This window comes from Nannobrachium achirus (assembly GCF_963921795.1).
Source record: "Nannobrachium achirus genome assembly, chromosome: 23".
In the NCBI taxonomy this organism is placed as follows: domain Eukaryota; kingdom Metazoa; phylum Chordata; class Actinopteri; order Myctophiformes; family Myctophidae; genus Nannobrachium; species Nannobrachium achirus.
In genome coordinates this window covers 34,072,959-34,091,905 of record NC_137830.1, presented here as the reverse complement: position 1 = coordinate 34,091,905, position 18,947 = coordinate 34,072,959, and the positions used below count along the sequence as shown (strand labels likewise).

Sequence of the window (18,947 nt, the reverse complement as noted above, 5' to 3'; positions counted from 1 at the left end):
GTTAGACCCCTAACTTGCTAGTTAAAGAAGATTGTTTTGGGGGTCTTTTTTCCGGTATAGTAAGTGAAGGGACCCAGACTTGAACCCCCCGAATTCACCTTGATCAACTAAGAATAAAATGGAAAATGTTTAACATGTTTTTTGGATGACTTTAAGGATCATAAAAAACCTTGAACCATTACTATTGCAATTTCTTTTGGGTCATGCCCTTTTTTTGCTTAGATTGACTGGCCTATCTGTTCTTTTCAAATCTTGTTGGTTTTACACAGAGAGTAGACAGTGTCAGATGTGATTGATACTCTTACTATATTATATTTTGCAGAGCAGAGATTTTGTAACTGGCAGTGGCACTGTGGCCAAGCCATAACAGTTTTACTTGAACATTAACATAAGTATTGTATTTGCTACTGCATATTAAAGGAGTCATCCAGACCAAAACACATATAGGGTTAAATCTGTCTTTTATCATAGCCCTTTATACCTGCTTTAGTCGATTTTTTTCATAGCTGCCCCTGTTGCTAGATTTCGGCTGCCCCTGTTGCTAGATTTTGCGGGCCCTCTCATAACTAACAGAGTAGATAGACGTTATACTAGTGCAGTTATTTCTTTAGCTTCAAAGTTAGTATTTTTTTATTGGATTGTGTTTACACAACGTCTTGAGACCAACCAAACCGCTGTTTTGACCTCACAGGCACCCTTACTTGTCAAACGGCTTCTGCTCTGCACCAGAGCAGGGAGAGGAGAGGCTAGAAAGGGAGGGGAGGGAGGGGTCGGTTTGACACGTAAGGGTGCCTGTGATGTCAAAACAGCGGTTTGGTTGGTCTCAGGACATTGTGTAAACACAATCCAATAAAAAAATACTAACTTTGAAGCTGAAGAAATAACTGCACTAATATAAAGTATATCTACTCTGTTAGTTATGAGAGGGCCTGCGAAATCTAGCAACAGGGACAGCCGAAATCTATCAACAGGGGCAGCTATGAAAAAAATGGAATAAAGCAGGTATAAAGGGGTATGATAAAAGACAGATTTAACCCTATATGTGTTTTGGTCTGGATGACTCCTTTAAGGTGCAATGGCATTACAGCCAAGATGGTGTTTTGTTTGTTATTTTTTGAGAACTCAGAATTGCACTGTATTTTTCTGAATCGTTTTGATATTGCACTGACAAAGTAACAGACAGTAGAACAATCATTTGATCAGAGTCATGTGGTTATATTTAGCCTTAAAGACTAAGACTAAAAGACTAAAACTAGACTAAAACCAGTAAGACTCCCTAAATCGGGAGATAAGCGACAGTCAGGTCGCATACACAAACTTTAGAAGGCAATGGTAGCCAATCTGGAGGGAACACGGGAAATGGGACAGATCCATGTTGATGACATGACTGTAGAGATACTGTGTACCGCTTGCGTGATTTTAAGGCAACATCTGTAGGAGCAGTGTCCAACAATGTGTTTAGCAAGAATCGGCCTCATGGTGGCGCTAGAAGAGAGCCATGTGAAAAATGAGGTTGTGATTTGGCAGACAAGGAGTGTGTGTGCACGCTTGAAAAGCAGACTTGTACTGGGCCGTGCAGCGTGGCTCGCATTGGAGAATGTACAAATGAGGCCTTCTACTGCTCAGCAGAAGGCTCTCATTCATATTACATTCATCCTGCTGGCTGCCTCACTTCTCCCTTCATCTGCTTCCCTTTCCCTCTGTCTGTCTGTCGGTCTGTCGGTCTGTCGGTCTGTCTGTCTGTCTGTCTGTCTGTCTGTCTGCTTGCCTGCCTGTCTGTGTCTCTCTCTCTCTGCCTGTGGCGTCAGTTCAGAAAAAGACACCAGTCATGTTGCCATACCTTAGCAACAGGCATGATACATTTATTTTAAGAAGTACATTTTATTTTTTCCCCCCGTTTCTATGGTTTCTTGGGCTGGATATGGCAGCCTGGAACGGTTGTTCAATTGCATTGCACCTGTGCAGCTGACCTGCGAAACCTACCATTTTGTCAAAATGGGGAGAATAAAAGTACCCAGGGTATGGCAGCTGCATACCCCTGCCATACCCAATTGACGCCCCTGCTCTCTGCATCTCTCTCTCTCTCTCTCTCTCTCTCTCTCTCTCTCTCTCTCTCTCTCTCTCTCTCTCTCTCTGCCTCTCTCCCCCTCTCTCTCTGCATCTCTCTCTCCCTCTCTCTCTGCATCTCTCTCTCTCTCTCTCTCTCTCTCTCTCTCTCTCTCTCGCCCTGAGCTCCCCCACAGCAACTGTGACAAGTTGACCAGGGAGAGGGAGAGAAAGAGAGAGAGAGAGAGAGAGAGAGAGGGACAAAAAGGCCCTTAAAGAGTTCTATGGCTTGAACAAGCCTTCCCGCCCACCCACCCACGCACGCACAGACACACGCACATATGCAGCATCGCACATACACACGTGCACGCTCACACACACACACACACACACACACACACACACACACACACACACACACACCCACCCACCCAAGGGCGGCTAGCTGGAGGGGCGTTGCTATGGAGACAAGACCAGGGAGAAAGGGGAGAGAGAGAGAGAGAGAGAGAGAGAGAGAGAGAGAGAGAGAGAGAGAGAGAGAGAGAGAGAGAGAGAGAGAGAGAGAGAGAGAGAGAGAGAGAGAGAGAGAGAGAGAGAGAGAGAGAGAGAGAGAGAGATGATGGAGTAGAGCTGAAACCATCAATGCAATAAGTTGATCATCAAATCAAGTTGGCATCAAATGTTTGTAATTGAATTGTCACTTTAACATTTAGGCCTTATTGAATGCTTTAACCAGTGAAAAATAGCAGATATACAAGCTCACAGCGCGGAACCGAGTGCCGCGCTGCGAGCTTGTAGATCTGCTATTTTTGAAAAAGTCGTGAAAATGTGTGAAAATCTTTGAATATTATGTATTTTCAAAGCGAAAATCAAATTTTGCTTCTGAGTGGTCCCTGGAACTAAATATTTTGAGATGGGGGTCCGTGGCCAAATAAATATCAGTTTGGGGGGTCCTTCACATGAAAAGGTTTGAGAACCACTGACATAGTAGTCTCTCAAGAACAGACCAACTGAGCTCCAGTTAAGTGAAAAGGACCTTTTCTTTGACGATGGCTGGCCAGATTGCTGACATAGAAACCTAGGTTTTTCAAAAAACCTTAGAAGGGTTCAAAAGACACTTATAGAATCGGGTCAAAATTCTAATTTTCAGGAATTTTCAAAAATAGCTCACAGCGCGGCACCGAGTGCCGCGCTGCGAGCTTGTATATCTGCTATTTTTCAATAGTTAAAGCATAAAATAATGATACACAATAATGTGTACCCGTTCTAAATGGGTTAAGGATGTGTCATGGAAACAGTATGTGCAGAAACCTCTTATCTTCATATGTCAACTTTATTTTGGTAAATCAGTATTCTACTCCAGTGGTTCTCAACCTGTGGGTCGGGACCCCCCAGGGGGGTTGGTTTCCAAATTATTTGGGGGGTCCCCAGATGATTAGCTTAATGTGCAACATTGTTTTCTCTCTCAACAGTAAACAAACCAACATGACTTTTAAGTGTATAGAGGGTATCTGCACATTTCTAAAGTGACATTTTAAGGACTTTGTAATACCTCTAAAATGACAAATTAAACATTAGCCAAATTGTGAAATATTATAGAGGCAGATCTACATGCTCACAACGCCTCGCATGTAGATCGGCTATTTTCACAATAGAACCGTGTTATACAAAATGTAATGCCTAAACTCTTAGTGCTCATCAGGATGGGGGGTCCCGGTTACATTTCTTTTGGGGGTCGCGGCCTGAAAAGGTGGAGAACCACTGTTCTCCTCCTTCGTGCAATAGAAACAGTGTGAAATATAAGGACTGGAGTCCAGTTCCGGAGAGTCGGACACACAGATGGACCAGCCGGGCTGGCTAGTCTCTTACTGTACGTAAAAAATAAAAACATTACAAAGCATAAACATTGCTCACTGGAAGAAAAAAAAAACGTATGGCCTCACAACCCAGTGATTCTCCTTGCCTGGTCGTCATCCATAAGCCAGTTAAACCTATATACCGTTAGTTTTCATCTCACTCACGTCACTTTGTCTGCTGACCTCACTCAGCAACAAAATAAAAATAAAATAAACAAAAAGTAAAATAAAAGTATTCACAGGAGGCAAGCAGTGATCACTCCATGATGTGCACTACAATGTAGTTTCAAATGCACTACATTGCAGGTGCTTTTTTGAGAGTAAAAAACTAAAAAAGAAGACACGTGCGACATGTGTGATCTTGGCAGGTTGCCCCAAAAAATGTGCCAATCTCAACAGGCACCAACGGTAATCGCAAACACAACGCACGCATGCACGCGCGTGCACACACACTAACACATACAGTCCCTTTTTTTTTTTCTTTTTTTTTTCACCTAGCTGTGTCTGGTGTCTTTTCTCCAACAAAGTAAAAAAAAAAAAAAAAAAAAAGAAAGAAAACATCAAAAGGCAGCAGTTATCAAATATTTATAAAACGTATGGGAATGGCATTATGCACAGTATCTACTGTACATTGTATATAGTATGATGTGACTGTATATTGTTTTATTGTATTCCCATACATTTCATTGTCAGTATTAAGGTTAATGGCGCTCAGTGATCGTTTGAGAGTGCATAATTGGTATGCAGCAAGCTTTCCAAGTGAATTGTGTGTGTGTGTGTGTGTGTGTGTGTGTGTGTGTGTGTGTGTGTGTGTGTGTGTGTGTGTGTGTGTGTGTGTGTGTGTGTGTGTGTGTGTGTGTGTGTGTGTGTGTGTGTGTGTGTGTGTGTGTGAGATCTCTGAAGTGGAGAGCAGTATAGTCTACTTAATACTGACCCTGTTATTATCAGGTATACATTAGTCTCAAGTGTGTGTGTGTGTGTGTGTGCGTGCGTGCACACTAGGGTAATGGCTCTGAAGTGGCGAGCTAGCAATGAAAAATGTTTTTATTACTGACCCTGGTATTATCAGGTATACATTAATATGTGTGTACTCCTTTCATCCCATTAAATTACCTCTCATTCCATTAAAGTTCTCAGTCGCAACGACTGATTTCAGTCATTTGTATTCCATAATAGAAACCGACATGTCTTCTATGGAAGTGCGTCGCGCCTGTAAATAGCCTGTATACGTGAGAATACGTGTTCAGAACCATCTTCCATTCAGACCCTTAAAGGGGAAGACCACCCATTTTCAATATTGAACTATGTCATTAATATACCTTAGAGGAGTTGTGTGGAAATAAAAATAAAGTTCCCCCTCTTCTGTGTTGCCTAGAACTGGAGGATTGATTTTGGGGTTTGTATTGTAAAGTACAATGTGTGATGTCATAAAGTTGTAATTTGCAATACAAACCTTGGTTGTTTAGTCAAAGCCAAGGTTAAAGCCTCGGTTCCCCCTGGTTCGCTTTGTGTAGAATATTAACAGTATTAACCGAAACGTCATAACTTTACATATTGTGTTAACACATTGGACACCGTCTAACTCAAATTATTCGGATATTCAGTGCCACAGTTCGCTTACACTTTATTTTGAAGAGCCCCGGAAGCAAGTGTGCGTACTCTGACGATTTCAGGAAGGAGTTTTATTTGTTTGCTTTTTGTGTTAACAAGCCTGGTTCTTTGCCCCTTGTTTCAGTCACACAAGACGATGACTAAAGACTCATCGTCTTTAGTCAAGACGATGAGTTTGTTTTTGCCTCACTCTTAACCTTAACCATCTTCTTAACACACACACACACACAGGAGGACGCGCGCGCCGACGTGGTGGACGGCCTGGTGCGGGACATCCAGAACACGCAGTGTCTGCTGAACGTGGAGTTCACGGTGGGCTCGTGCGGGCACATCACGCTACAGTTCCACGACACCAAGGACGACGTGGGCCTGGGCCTGGTGAAGGAGGGCCTGGTGATGGTGGACGTCCGCAAGGAGAAGTACCTGGCGAAGATGGTAAGGTTCTGGGGCCGCCGCCGCCGTGGTGGGGTGGGCAGGGGGTCCGAGAGGGTGGGAGGGGTTGGTTGTAAGCACTGAGCAGGGATGGGACGATAAGCGCTGTTATCGTTTATCGTGATAAAAAAAAAACACTTGCGATAATCGTATCGTCGAGATTTAATTTATCGTGATGTCGTCCTCCGTCATGCACTGGGGTCAATTCACCTTTTATTTGCCGAGCTGCATATCCGGTACCATTTAAACCCTCCGTTGGTAAAACGTACTTATAATATACGTCTTTTTTTTTTACTCTCTACCAAAATCTCTTTGCAAGAAAATAGCCGAGCGACGCGCGACGTGTTGTGAGCTTGTAGATCGGCAATGTTTTTGGCAAATGTTCCGCCCCAGGATAATGGATGTTATTTTGATATCACGATACTATCGTAAATCGCGATTTAGTTGGTCACAATCGTGACATGACATTTTCATGTCGTCCCATCCCTAGTTGTAAGTAGGCCTTTCACAGTTGTTACATAATCGACTGATCACGTTTTCTTTTTTTTCTTTTTTTTTGCATTGTTATAATTGTTGAATGGTGAAACATTTTCCTACGTTTCCTACATTTTCCGAAATGGTGGAAATGGCAGATTTACTACTCAAAACGCGTCACCGTGTGGCGTGTTTTGAACGTGTAGATCGTCTATTACCACTATTCTTGTTTTATTGAGCGGTGCTCCTGGAAGGAGCTAAGCTCCAGCATCTAGCTTTGTCTGGGTCCGTAAAAAATCTCCGGGCCACAAAAATGTGATGCGTGGCCTACATCCGGCCTAGATATGGCCTACATCTTGGCTCAAACCCTGATGAAGACTGGCTACAGTCGAAACGTTGGTTAAATAAATAATTTGCATCGTGGCTGAAGAGTGGGCCTCTTCCTTCACATTCAGCTACAACTTGGCACAAACATCTCAAAGTTTATTGTACGGCCATGGTCCCATCACCCTGGCCACAATAGCCGATGAAAACGGCATGAACCTACAGACACCGGAAGTGGCGGAAGTCTGTTTACATAAAGATTGTAGCTCTTAACTCACTCTTAATAGGTGTCCTTTGTCAGAATCCATGTTTTTGTTTGGATATTGTTTATTACGAGCGCAACCAAAGGGTCGGGAGAAGTAGAACAGTTTTTTTCGCCAGCGGGGAATATGAAAAAACAAGAACATCCGGTGAAATTCTCCCGCCGGAAGTAGCACTGTTTCATGCCGTTTCAGCCTATGGTCGTTACCAGGCTTTTCTCTTCGCAGATGAGTAAGCCTGGCTACGCGAGGCTATGGTCCCATTGGCCAAGCTTTGCAGGACGTGCTGTGATTGGCCAGTGGGACATTTGATGAAATTAACTTATAAATAGCACCACTCACTTCACCCTAGGTGTGATTTTAAAGTATAAAGTTATTCAATTATTTCAAATGATTTGTCATACCTGCCCTATGCAAATTTTGTTTATACGGAGCCTAAAAGAACAAAACAGAAAAACACATAACCATATTGCACAAAACAACATGGCACACAACAACATAACACAACAACCAGGACAATATGTATCCACAGAACCATCCTATCTGCAAGGCAGTTCTTTGAGTGCAGCGATGGCTGAGGGGACAAAACTCTTACTAAACAAACTTTTCTGCCAAGTTCTGTGTCTTCGTCCAGATGGCATGAGCCTGAGGTGGCCATATCGGTCAGTGTCATTTTGCTGTTGTGCTAAAATGTGTGATTGCTTTATTTTGTGAAGGATTGTTTCTGTGTGAAAGTGTGTGGGTGGGGGAAGTCCGATTATTCTAGCAATTGATGCCCACGCTTAGGGCAGTGGTTCTCAAATTGTGGGTCGGGACCCAAAGTATTGTGTGGGTCCCCAGATGATTAACTCAATGTGCAACATTGTTTTGTCACTCAACAGTAAACGAACCAACCTAAAGTTAAAGTGTATAGAGGGTATCCGCACATTTCTAAAAGTGACAATTTAAGGACATTTTAATAACTCTAAAACGACACATTAAACATTGGCCAAATTGTCAAATATTAGAGGTAGAAATTGTGAAAATAGCCGATCTACATGCTCACAACGCCTTGCAACGCGAGTCGTTGTGAGCATATAGATCTGCCATTTCCACAATAGAACGTGTTATACAAAATGCAATGCCTCAACTCTTAGTGCTCATAGGGTGGGGGGTCCCCAGTTAAAATATGATTATTTTGGGGGTCGCGGCCTGAGAAGGTTGAGAACCACTCACTGGCTTAGGGAAATGAAAGGTTCCCAATCCCAGAGCCCATCTTGTTGTTTCTGAAAGCGTGAGGCAGATCTCCTGGACATCACGCAGCGACTTGTCCCCAGGCAGTGTTGATTTCGTTGACTAAAACTATGACGACATTTTTTTGTCGACTGCGCTTTTTTCACTTACGAAAACGAAATAAAAACTAAGCTGTGATGACTAAAACTAAGAAATATATTGACAATCTCGTCAACAAAAGAAAAACTAGACTAAAACGTTAGGGAGGGACTAGTGGAGAAGAGAGTCATTTTATGTTTGGTTGCTCTCAGGTGTCGCAGCGCGACGCGTTGTGAGCTTGTAGATCTGCTATTTTCAGACACACATTTTCAGACACACAACCAAGTGTAAAATCAGTCATTACGCCGCCATCAAAGCCTGCCAAAATACATTTCAGTTGACTAAATCAACTGTAGATTTAGTCACCTAAAATCTTATATTCAGTCGACTAAAATTAGGCTAAAACGAATACTTTTCAGGTGACTAAATTATGACTAAAACTAAATGATATTTTATTCAAAAGACTATGACTAAAACTAAATCAAAATGTGCTATTAAAAACAACACTGCCCCCAGGCCAGGCCAACCCTTGATGCTGAGGGCCCAGCAGGGAGGCATTGTGGTCAGATCTTTAGTCTCTGTCGGGTAGAAACCTTTTCAGGATTCAAATTCCAAGATGGTAAAAGTAGCAGATCTACTAGCTTTGCACCGCGTTTCGATCTTCCGGGTCTGCTTCGGTGTGACGCTGTAGTATGATCATGTATAGGGTGTTAATTTACAGGTATAGAAAAACACAAAAAGTTAAAATATAATGGAGATGAGAGGTTTCTGTCCTGGGTCTGGATCCCTGGCCTAGCGGTCCGGGCACTTGGGGGCTCATATAGCTGCCTTGACAGCGCATTGTGGGTTCGAGTCCCGTTCACGACGATCTTTGATGCGTGTCTCTCCCCTTCTCTCTCTCCCTGTTTCCTGTTCATCCCCACTAAACACTATAAATAAAGGCAAAAAAGCGCCCAAAAATGTATTAACTCTTTGAGTGCCACCCTAGTCACCACTAGAGGGCGCCCAGTGGCCATAGAAAATCCCATAGAGATATGCTGGTATATGCAGAAGCCCTGCAGCCATGACTTGCCTGAACACTTTCCTTTGTGCATGTACAGGAAGAGGATGAAGTTAGCTTGAAGTTAGCTATTGGCTACCAAGCATTTTAGAAGCCTTATTTTCGTCAACTTAGCCATGATTAAACCTTGCACACCTCATGCATGGGAAAAAAACAGAGAAGAATGAGCTCTAAAAAATCCAATGCAATCCTGGATTGCATTGGAGTGGATTTGTGCAGTTTGTTCATAGCTTTCAAACAAAAAAATCCGATTGGAAATCCGTTCAGGCATTCTTGAGATAATCGCCATTATGTTTTACATGTTATGTAAACAAACATGGCTGCCCTGTATGTTAGATGGGGTTGTATGGGGGTGGAACATGCAAAATCGCGATTGAAATCATGTTCACTAGATTTGATGGGGTCCAAAAAAAAAAAAAAAAAAATTCAAAAAAAATGTTTTCAAATTTTTTTTTTTTTTTTTTTTTTTTAAAGCCGAACTAGTTCGGGATCGGCACTCTGCGATACGCTAATAAAGCCGAACTAGTTCGGGATTGGCACTCAATGAGTTAAAAAACAAACAAACAAAGAAAACAACAGTCTTGTCCCCGGGTGGGATTGAACCTCCGGCCTTCCGGTCTCAGGGTGAACATTGTAAACAACGCAGCCAATGAGCTGACGGGAAGGAGGGGGTGATGTTTTTGTTGGGATGTCGGGCGTGTGGCGATCGCCCAATCGCCAATCATTCACCCGCGTAATGGTGATGAGCCTCATTTCGGAGATCGTAGTTTAACCGGCGTCATTATCTCGTGTTAATTCTCGAGGACGGTTATGGTTGTCATCAAGCCATCATGATTGTGGACGCCGTTATCATGTGATCGTTAGCATGCCGGTCATTATGGTAACAAGCGCACCACTGTGTGTCTGTGTGTGTGTGTGTGTGTACATGTATTACTATGCTCGTGAGTCAAATGTCCCCATTTTGAGAAACGGACATTGTGAGGAGAATTTTTGTTAGATTTAGGAAGTTATACGGTACCTGATTTATACTGGACTGTGTGTGTCAACGCACCCAAAAAAAAGGGTGATCTGCAAGCTCTCAACGTGTCATACTTTGATGCTTTGTGAGCTTGTAGATTGGCTATTTTAGCTGCGCGACACTGGCACGCAAGACGCAGCCAAGTAACTCAGGATTTATGTTGCCCTTTAATCCTCTATAATAACCATGGTAAAAGTTTTTTTAACAGACCGTAGGTATGCCCTGTTTTTTTTTTTTTTTTTTTCATTCATATGTAGGTAACGTGTAGGATGCAGACTGCAGGTCCTCAATGTGGACACACCTGGTAGGCCTATAATTAGGCCTACATTTTGTCTTTGTTCAGTAACACCCTGAAGAAGGCGTTTGCCGAAACGCGTTGGTGTATTCTAACTCATTTACTGTCTTTTAAAACATCGCTGAACTCATCAACTGCCGCGTCGTCCTTACCTTTTAACGCGGGCACGTGCGTGATGTGCGCGCACGATCTGTGCACGGATCATGTACCAGGCGTGTGTGCACCCGATCACAGCTTTAAAAAAAAAAAGAAAAAATCAGATCAAAATAATACCTTTCTGTCTCCGAGCTGTGTCTGCTACTGTTTACATGAAAGCTAACGGAAGCTGCGCTATGGTCCCGCCCCCCCGACCGGATATACAGAAACCTGATCCGGTCGAAAACCGGAAATGCGGGCGGAAACAGTTCTCCGGGGGTGATAAACAGTCTGGATCGGCGATAAACAGCGATCATACTTTTAATTGTTTCATAGCGATTAAAGCATATTAAATCTTCGGGTTCATCGGCCTGGCAGAGCTGTACAGCAGTGTTTTTTTGTTTGTTTTTTTATTGGTTTCCTCTGGGATAGCACTAAATTAGTTCATGTTCTAGCCCAGGGTTCACCAATAGGCGGCCCACGGGCCATTTGCGGCCCGCGGGGGGCTACTGTCTGGCCCCCAGCCCCCCACCAACCCCAGTAATAATGGAGCAGCAACAACACTAGCAGTAAAAGAGCAGCAACAACACTAGTGTATCGTCATTGTTGGGTGGAAACCTCGTATCTCAAAATGTGTACGTTCTTTCACAAAGCAAAGCCCTGCTTCATCATACGAGGCCGTCGCACAAAAGTAGTGAAAACAGCTGATCTACAAGCGCACAACGCCTCGCACCGCGAGGCGTTGTGCGCTTGGGGAACCCTGTTCTAGCCCATTGAATAAAGGCCTTTTATTTCTAAATCCACCAGAGTGCCTGGACCTGGATTTTTCTGCCTCTGTGGCACATGTTGTCCTCTTTTGCTCATTGTGTTCCTTTTCATGAGCACCGGTGGTTTGAGGGATACCAGTAGCGCCCCTGCTATCTTCTAACTCAGGATTTAGGTCGATGTCCTTGCTAGTATAGCAATACAAAACATGTGTTTGTGTGTGTGTGTGTGTGTGTGTGTGTGTGTGTGTGTGTGTGTGTGTGTGTGTGTATGTATTTGTGTGTGTGAGAGAGGGAGATAAAGAGGATTTGTCATCGTTGCGGTCACTGCAACATTTGTTCCATTGACCCTTGAGGCTTGTAATGGAAGCAGAATAAATACACAAGCGTCGTGTTTATGTAACACATTCATATAACGCCGCAGCAGCAGAGCCCATTTTGACTCCACGTTTCAAGGCCTGTGTTATCGTCTGTCGGGTGGAAACCTCGTTATGTCCCAAACTGTATGCTTTCAGGATTCTAAAATCCACAAGCTCAACATGTGTCGCTTCGTGCTGCGTTTCATGCGGAAAGGGCCGCATGCGGCCCGCGGGCCGCGGGTTGAGTAGCGCTGCCATAGACACATACAAAATGGAACAAGTACCAAACTATGGCACCACCTAAAACGTATTTGTTTTAGCTTGTGGTTAGAACATGGATAAGAGGTTTCTGCCCTGACAGCAACCATAGAGCATTCCGGATGTAAACCGTCTGCGAGGCTCCGTAATTACCATCGTCAGCACCCAGGGGCGTCACAAGGGGTGGGGGGAGTGGGACTGAGTTACTAGGGCCCAAGGTGGAGGGACCTTCATTATCTTATACTTTAGTTATTGAAAAATAGCAGATATACAAGCTCACAGCGCGGCACCGAGTGCCGTGATGCGAGTTTGTAAATCTGCCATTTTTGAAAAGTCGTGAAAATGTGAGCAAATCTTTGAATATATGTATTTTTCAAGCGAACCTCTTTAACTCAAATTTTGCTTCTGGGGGGTACCAGGAACTAAATATTTTGAGATGGGGGGCCGTGGCCAAATACATATCATTTTGGGGCTCCTTCACATGAAAAGGTTTTAGCACCACTGAAATAGAAACATAGGTTTTTTCAAAAACCTTAGAAGGATTTGAAATATTCAGACTTGCACAAAAATAGCAGATCTACAAGCTCGCAGCGCGGCACTCGCGCTGCAAGCTTGTATATCTGCTATTTTTCAATAGTTAAAACACAACATAATTGTGCCGGGTGCCTGCAGTGAATCCTTGTACACAGGGCCCAGAATTTATTGTGCCACCCCTGTCACCACCACCACCACAGACGATGGCAGCCCTCATCTTCATGTCACCACTCACGCGTGGCTGTCATTTAGGGGTGTTTCTGTTGGACGTATGGACGTAATCATTCAGCTAAACACACCCGTGTTCAGCAACAGTGCCAAAGAACATGACGTCTATGTTGGGCAGAAAACTTCTTATCTCCATATTTGAATAGGCCTAGAATTATTGAATGCTTTAACCAGTGAAAAATAGCAGATGTACAAGCTCACAGCGCGGCACTGAGTGCCGCACTGCGAGCTTGTAGATCTGCTATTTTTGAAAAAAGTTGTGAAAATGTGTGCAAATCTTTGTGTGCAAATATTTTCAAAGCGAACGTTTGTAACTCAAATTTTGCTTCTGGGTGGTCCCTGGAACTAAATATTTTGAGATGGAGGTCCGTGGCCAAATAAATGTAATTTTGGGGGTCCTTCACATGAAATGGTTTGAGAACCACTGACATAGTGGTCTCTCAAGAACAGACTAACTGAGCTCCATATAAGTGAAAAGGACCCTTTCTTTGACGATGGCTGGCCAGATTGCTGACATAGAAACATAGGTTTTTCAAAAAATCTTAGAAGGATTCAAAAGACACTTTAGAATCGGGTCAAAATTCTAATTTTCACGATTTTTCAAAAATAGCAGATCTACAAGCTCACTGCGTGGCGCGCGAGTGGCCTTTTTCTCCCCCTTTTTTTGTCTTCCCTGCGTTAACGTCTCATGACCGGGCCATTTCAGCTCTCTCTCGGTGGAGCATGGAAATTACCGCATCGATTATGTTTTCCCCCGCACGAAAGAACACACGTAGCGCTGCCACGAAATGGGGTGGCTGCGCATTCCGTGTGCACGCGCCGCATGCACAGAGGCTCTCCAGAACGGGTAATTATTATTATATAAAAAAGCCTTGGCAGGGAATAGTGTATTGTTTTGGCGACGCGATGGCAGGCGTTGTGTTAAATGTTTGTGTGTGGTTTTTTTTCTCATAAATGTAACGCCCCTACTTGAACCTGCTCAGCTCTACAGCGTCACACAAATGCTTGTACCGTAGATCTGCAACTTTTGCTCTTTTGGAATTTGAATCCTGAAAAGTAAGACGTTTTGGACATGCATGTATGAGGTTTCCGCCCGACAGAGACGTCAAGCAGGTGTGCGTCGAACACACGCCATGGGTTCTTCCTTTCCAAGGAGAACCCCCAAATGACCATAGTGCTCTAGAACTAGCAATTGTCTGCTCCGAACAACGACAATTCAAATATACTGTTGGCATGCCAGTTTGAAAGTGGTTCAAGTGGCATAGTAATTGTATTAATTTAATTTGAGTAGAAATTCAATTGTTTATGTATATACTTTAGTTTTTTAGTTTTTTTTGCGGGATTTGTTTATTCATGAATTTATGTATTACCGTTTTCATTGTCCTATCCTTTCCGAATGCCGCCTCCGGCTGACCCAGGCACACACGCCTCAGCAATTTCTCTCCGAAGGCGGCCATTTTATTATTATCCCCGGCGTTAACATTATAAAGCGCACCTCGTTTGTTTCACTCTCATTATGCTAATTGGCCCGGCGGTATCAAAACCACTCTGTAAGGCGGAAGATAAAGAAAAATTGTGGATATTTATTTCCGCCACCATTACTGCTCTCAGCGCCTCACACACAAATCCTCAAACATTACTCTCACGGTCTCGTACTTAACAAATTGATGCACACAAAGGAATGGAGAGTGTGTGCCTACAGGAATGGAATTGTTGATGAAATAGTCGAGCGTTTACAAGCGGGCAAACACATTTATGTACAAGTCTCTCACACACTCGCATTTCGTCGCGTGGAAACCCTGTATGTCCAACACATACTTCTTTTTGGAAAATGAAAAAGTTCCAATGTCACAAACTCTTGTTAACGCTTCTCATTGGTTAAATATTCATGAAACGATCCCATCCAGTGGGAGTGAGCGGTGCCTAAAAAGAAAAGGTTAAAGATGGAGATATGAGGTTTCAGTTGCGACAGCGACAATATACAGTACAGCGAATACAGGCCCCAAGTGGGCACAACGCATTTACATACAAGCCTATAACACACACACACACACACACACACACACACACACACACACACACACACACACACACACACACACACACACATATATACAAACACAGATTAGCTTGCTTATTCACTGTCTCATAAACAAACACACGTGTGCACACTAACGGAATAACCAATAAAAACGGCTTCCTTTATACCGCCAAAGGCAGTCAATAAGGCGGCGTGCATCGCTGCGTCCTCTGGCTCCAGAGAGTAGTTTGACCTCTGACCTTTTTGCCAGTAACCGGGACTATAAAGCAGCTCTGGCTAATGGAGCCTATGGCAGCCAGAGCACTGATTAAAACCCACCGCGCACAAAAGGCTAATAGGGCTTACGGTACAGAGAATGGTCAGGATGGGTTGGAAACTGCTATTCAATTATATAGAACTCAGGGGTTTTCAAAGTGGGTGACGGGGCACCCTGGGGTGCCGCGAGATAATTTAACAATATTTGGAATTTATTTGGACACTTTAGTATCATTTTAAACTTGATGTACAAAGTTATTTTCAGTCAGTTCTAACCCAAATGGCTATTATCTCGACGCTTTCCTTGCACCATAATCACTCAAATATCGTCACTGTCGGGCAGAAACCTCGTATCTCCAAGTTTCAAATGTGTACGTCTTTTGGTAAAGCAAAGCCCTGCTTCATCATACAAGACTGTCGCACAAAACTAGTGAAAACAGCCGATCTACAAGCACACAAGGCCTCGCAACGCGAGGCGTTTTGTGCTTGTAGATCAGCTGTTTTCACTAGTTTAGTACATTTTATAGATGATAAATACAAAATGAACGGTTTTGGATATACAAGGTCTCCACCCGACAGCGACGATATGATATAAATATAAGGTGCTCGGAGTAAAAATTATAATGTAGGGGTGCCTCGGATTAAAAACAATATATATATGTATGGAGTGCCCTGAGACAAAAAGGTTTGGGAACCCCTGATAACTGGCACTGGCCTTGTGTCTGTCTCCCTTCTGGACAAAAAACATTGCTGGCTTAATCAAAACACAGATAGTTTGATCTGGAGACGACTTTAATACGCTGCGCCCGTTTGCCAGCGTCTATTAAAAGTAAAGCTCAGCAAGCACTTGCCGCGGTGATAATTCCAACTCATCGAATCCTGTTCCAAAGCCCTTCGCCAAGATGCACACTGTTTTGTTTTTTTTCTTTCCTGCCTGATAATAATTACACAAGCACAAAAGCCCACACCATTTTTATGGCTGTTTTTCAAACCCTGAGTCGTAAAACGGGAAAGGCATCGGATTGCACACAGTTTGACTGCTGCTGCGGGCGGTGCAAGGGCTTTTGTGCTGTTGTCTCTTGTATTTAGGCGAGCATTAACTTGTGTCTGTTATGGCTGAATTATAATCGTCTCACAGTCTTTACAAAGAACGTATCCAATAAAGAGGGACAATGGGGGCCGTTGCAACCCCGTCGACCAGAGGAGGTCTTCAGAGAGACGGACAAAACGAGAGCGAATTGGAAATGTTCTCCCCCAAGGTGATGAGTATTGTTTTGCAAAGGGCAAAATTGTATTGAAAGATGCCTGTAGTCTTATAGGCTTTGTTCAGAGTGCGAGTTTGAATGGTTTCTTGAGTCTGATATTTAGGAATGTTATTATGTTTTTTTTCCCCGAGTGACACGATGGTGTCGCTCGGCAAAAAAAGAAAAAAAAAACTGAAAATTTACAAGCTAACTGCTGTGTATCGCCATACGACGAAGTATAACCCAGTAGAGCCGGGAAAGCATCTGTGTAAATTCTGCATTTATACGGTATAGCGCCTTTATCAAAGACGCTTATACCAGTGGTTCTCAACATGTGGGTCGGGGGTCCCCAAATTATTTTGGGGGGTCCCCAGATGATTAACTCCATGTGCAACATTGTTTTCTCACTCAACAGTAAACACACCAACATAACGTTTAATTGTACAGAGGATATCTGCACATTTCTAAAGTGACAATTTAAGGACTTTTTAATACCTCTAAAATGATAAATTAAACATTGGCCAAATTGTCAAATATTCCCCCAAAACTCCCCCATAATCCCTCAAAACCCCTCTTTTTCGCAGCCTTCATGTACAACCTCTGGACGCTGTCTTGAGCACTGCCCCCTCCTCCCCGCCACATTTCTCATCTTTTCAGTGGCATCGGTTCAGCAAAAGCTAGGGTATGGCAAAGATGGGAGTCCTCATGGAAAATAGGCATTACATTTTGGATAACACGGTTCAGTTTTTTACATAGGTTTCTACGGTCTCTTGGGCTGGATATGGCAGCCTGGAACGGTTGTTCAAGTGCAGCTAAACTTAGCATGTTAGTAAACGTGCCACAATTAACAATAATGCATTGCACCTGTGCAGCTGACCTGCGGAACCTGGGAGTATACCATGTTGTCAAGCTGGGGAGAATACAAGTGTGGAGAATAGAATTATAATACCTTGTTAAAGTGACCATTATGTTAAATTCGGCATTTGTAGTAATTTTACTGTAATTTAACAACATAATAACCAGCGCAGATAGACAAAGAGACATTCATGGATTTATATTTGAAAGTAGCTTTTATTTTCCCCTGCTGCATACCCCTGCCATACCCAATTGACGCCCCTGCATCTTTTACTCCTAAAGAGGGAATGAGCATTGTGTCTTTTTTGATTGCCGGCCGTTCCAAAGGCCTCTGTCCCTCTGCGGTTCCCCGGGAACACGCCAAATAAAGCCTCTATCCTGGCCTCGTTCCCTTCTCCTCCACCCGCGGAGAGAGAGAGAGGGCTATCATAGCGCGGTTTCAAAGTGGCCTTTGTCCCCTTTCCCTATCTATTCCATTGATGCTCTATTCATTATTTCCCTGGGGATTGGGGACACAGACACCGGGCATATCTATGCCGCGGTGCCGTTAAAGCATTGCATAACAGATGGGGTGTAATGCACACTGGCACTTCATATAGCCATATCAGTAGACCGCTGTGAGTGCGTCGAAGGTTAAAAGCAGGCTTTAAGGGTGCCATTGTCCCCCGGAGTGGGACAGGAGAGTAGGGGATAATCGTGCTTTATTCCGTCCTGCCGGATGCTCGTGGAGTATACACCATATGGATAGCATGCCCCCCCCCCCCCCCGCCGCAGCACTAAAGGAAAGGATTGGTTGACTGTCAACCTGAGAGAGAGCGCAGGTGAAGAGATGATTGCGTTGACGCCAGCTGCTGGGGGGGGGGGGGGGGGGGACTGAGTTGCTAGGGCCCAAAGGTGGAGGGGCCTTCATTATTTTATACTTTAGCTATCGAAAAATAGCAGATATACAAGCTCACAGCGCGGCACCGAGTGCCGCGCTGCGAGCTTGTGGATCTGCTATTTTTTGAAAAGACGTGAAAATGTGTGCAAATCTTTGAATGTATGTATTTTTTTAACACATCTACTGCCTTTTAATCTGAAGGGATGCTTGGTGCCTTGGTGCCGCGACGCTTTCTCCGTAGGCCGCCGCTATTATTTTGAAGGGCCGGAAGGGGGTTGTTTTTGTTTTTTTGGATTATCACTTGACGGCAACGATTACGTCATCTAGTCACATGACAGTGTGGGTCCAGAAGAGAAACATGGCTGCGCCCAGCCGAGTCTATTGTGTACAGTATGCAGACCACCCTTTGTATAAAAATGTCTCTTTTGGAGTAAATGAAGTCTCTTTATGGGCCTCTCAATGGATTTACTATGGAGGACGTTCACTTCGCGTGCACGGCCGATGTGCGTTGTAAACAAATCGCGGACATTACCGATGCGGGCGGGACCGGAGCGATGTACTGTAAGTGATTCACAGTCCTCACCGTAAACGGCACCATGATTTTAACCCTTTCAATGACGGTGAGGATTGTCAACAGCAGCAGAACTGTTAAGCGAAAAACTAAACTAAAATTTCAGGTTGAACAGTGAGCTTGTATATCTGCTATT

At 43.8% G+C, this 18,947-nt stretch overlaps 1 protein-coding gene across 1 annotated transcript in view; it reads left to right on the top strand.

Moving 5' to 3' along the window:
* Positions 1 to 18,947, top strand: part of snd1 (staphylococcal nuclease and tudor domain containing 1) — a 460,739-nt gene that overhangs the window by 407,476 nt on the left and 34,316 nt on the right. Inside the window, exon 22 of the mRNA XM_080754108.1 lies at positions 5,745 to 5,948. Within this exon, the coding sequence (XP_080610234.1) occupies positions 5,745 to 5,948 (204 nt within the window). The remainder of the gene's footprint in view (positions 1 to 5,744; positions 5,949 to 18,947) is intronic.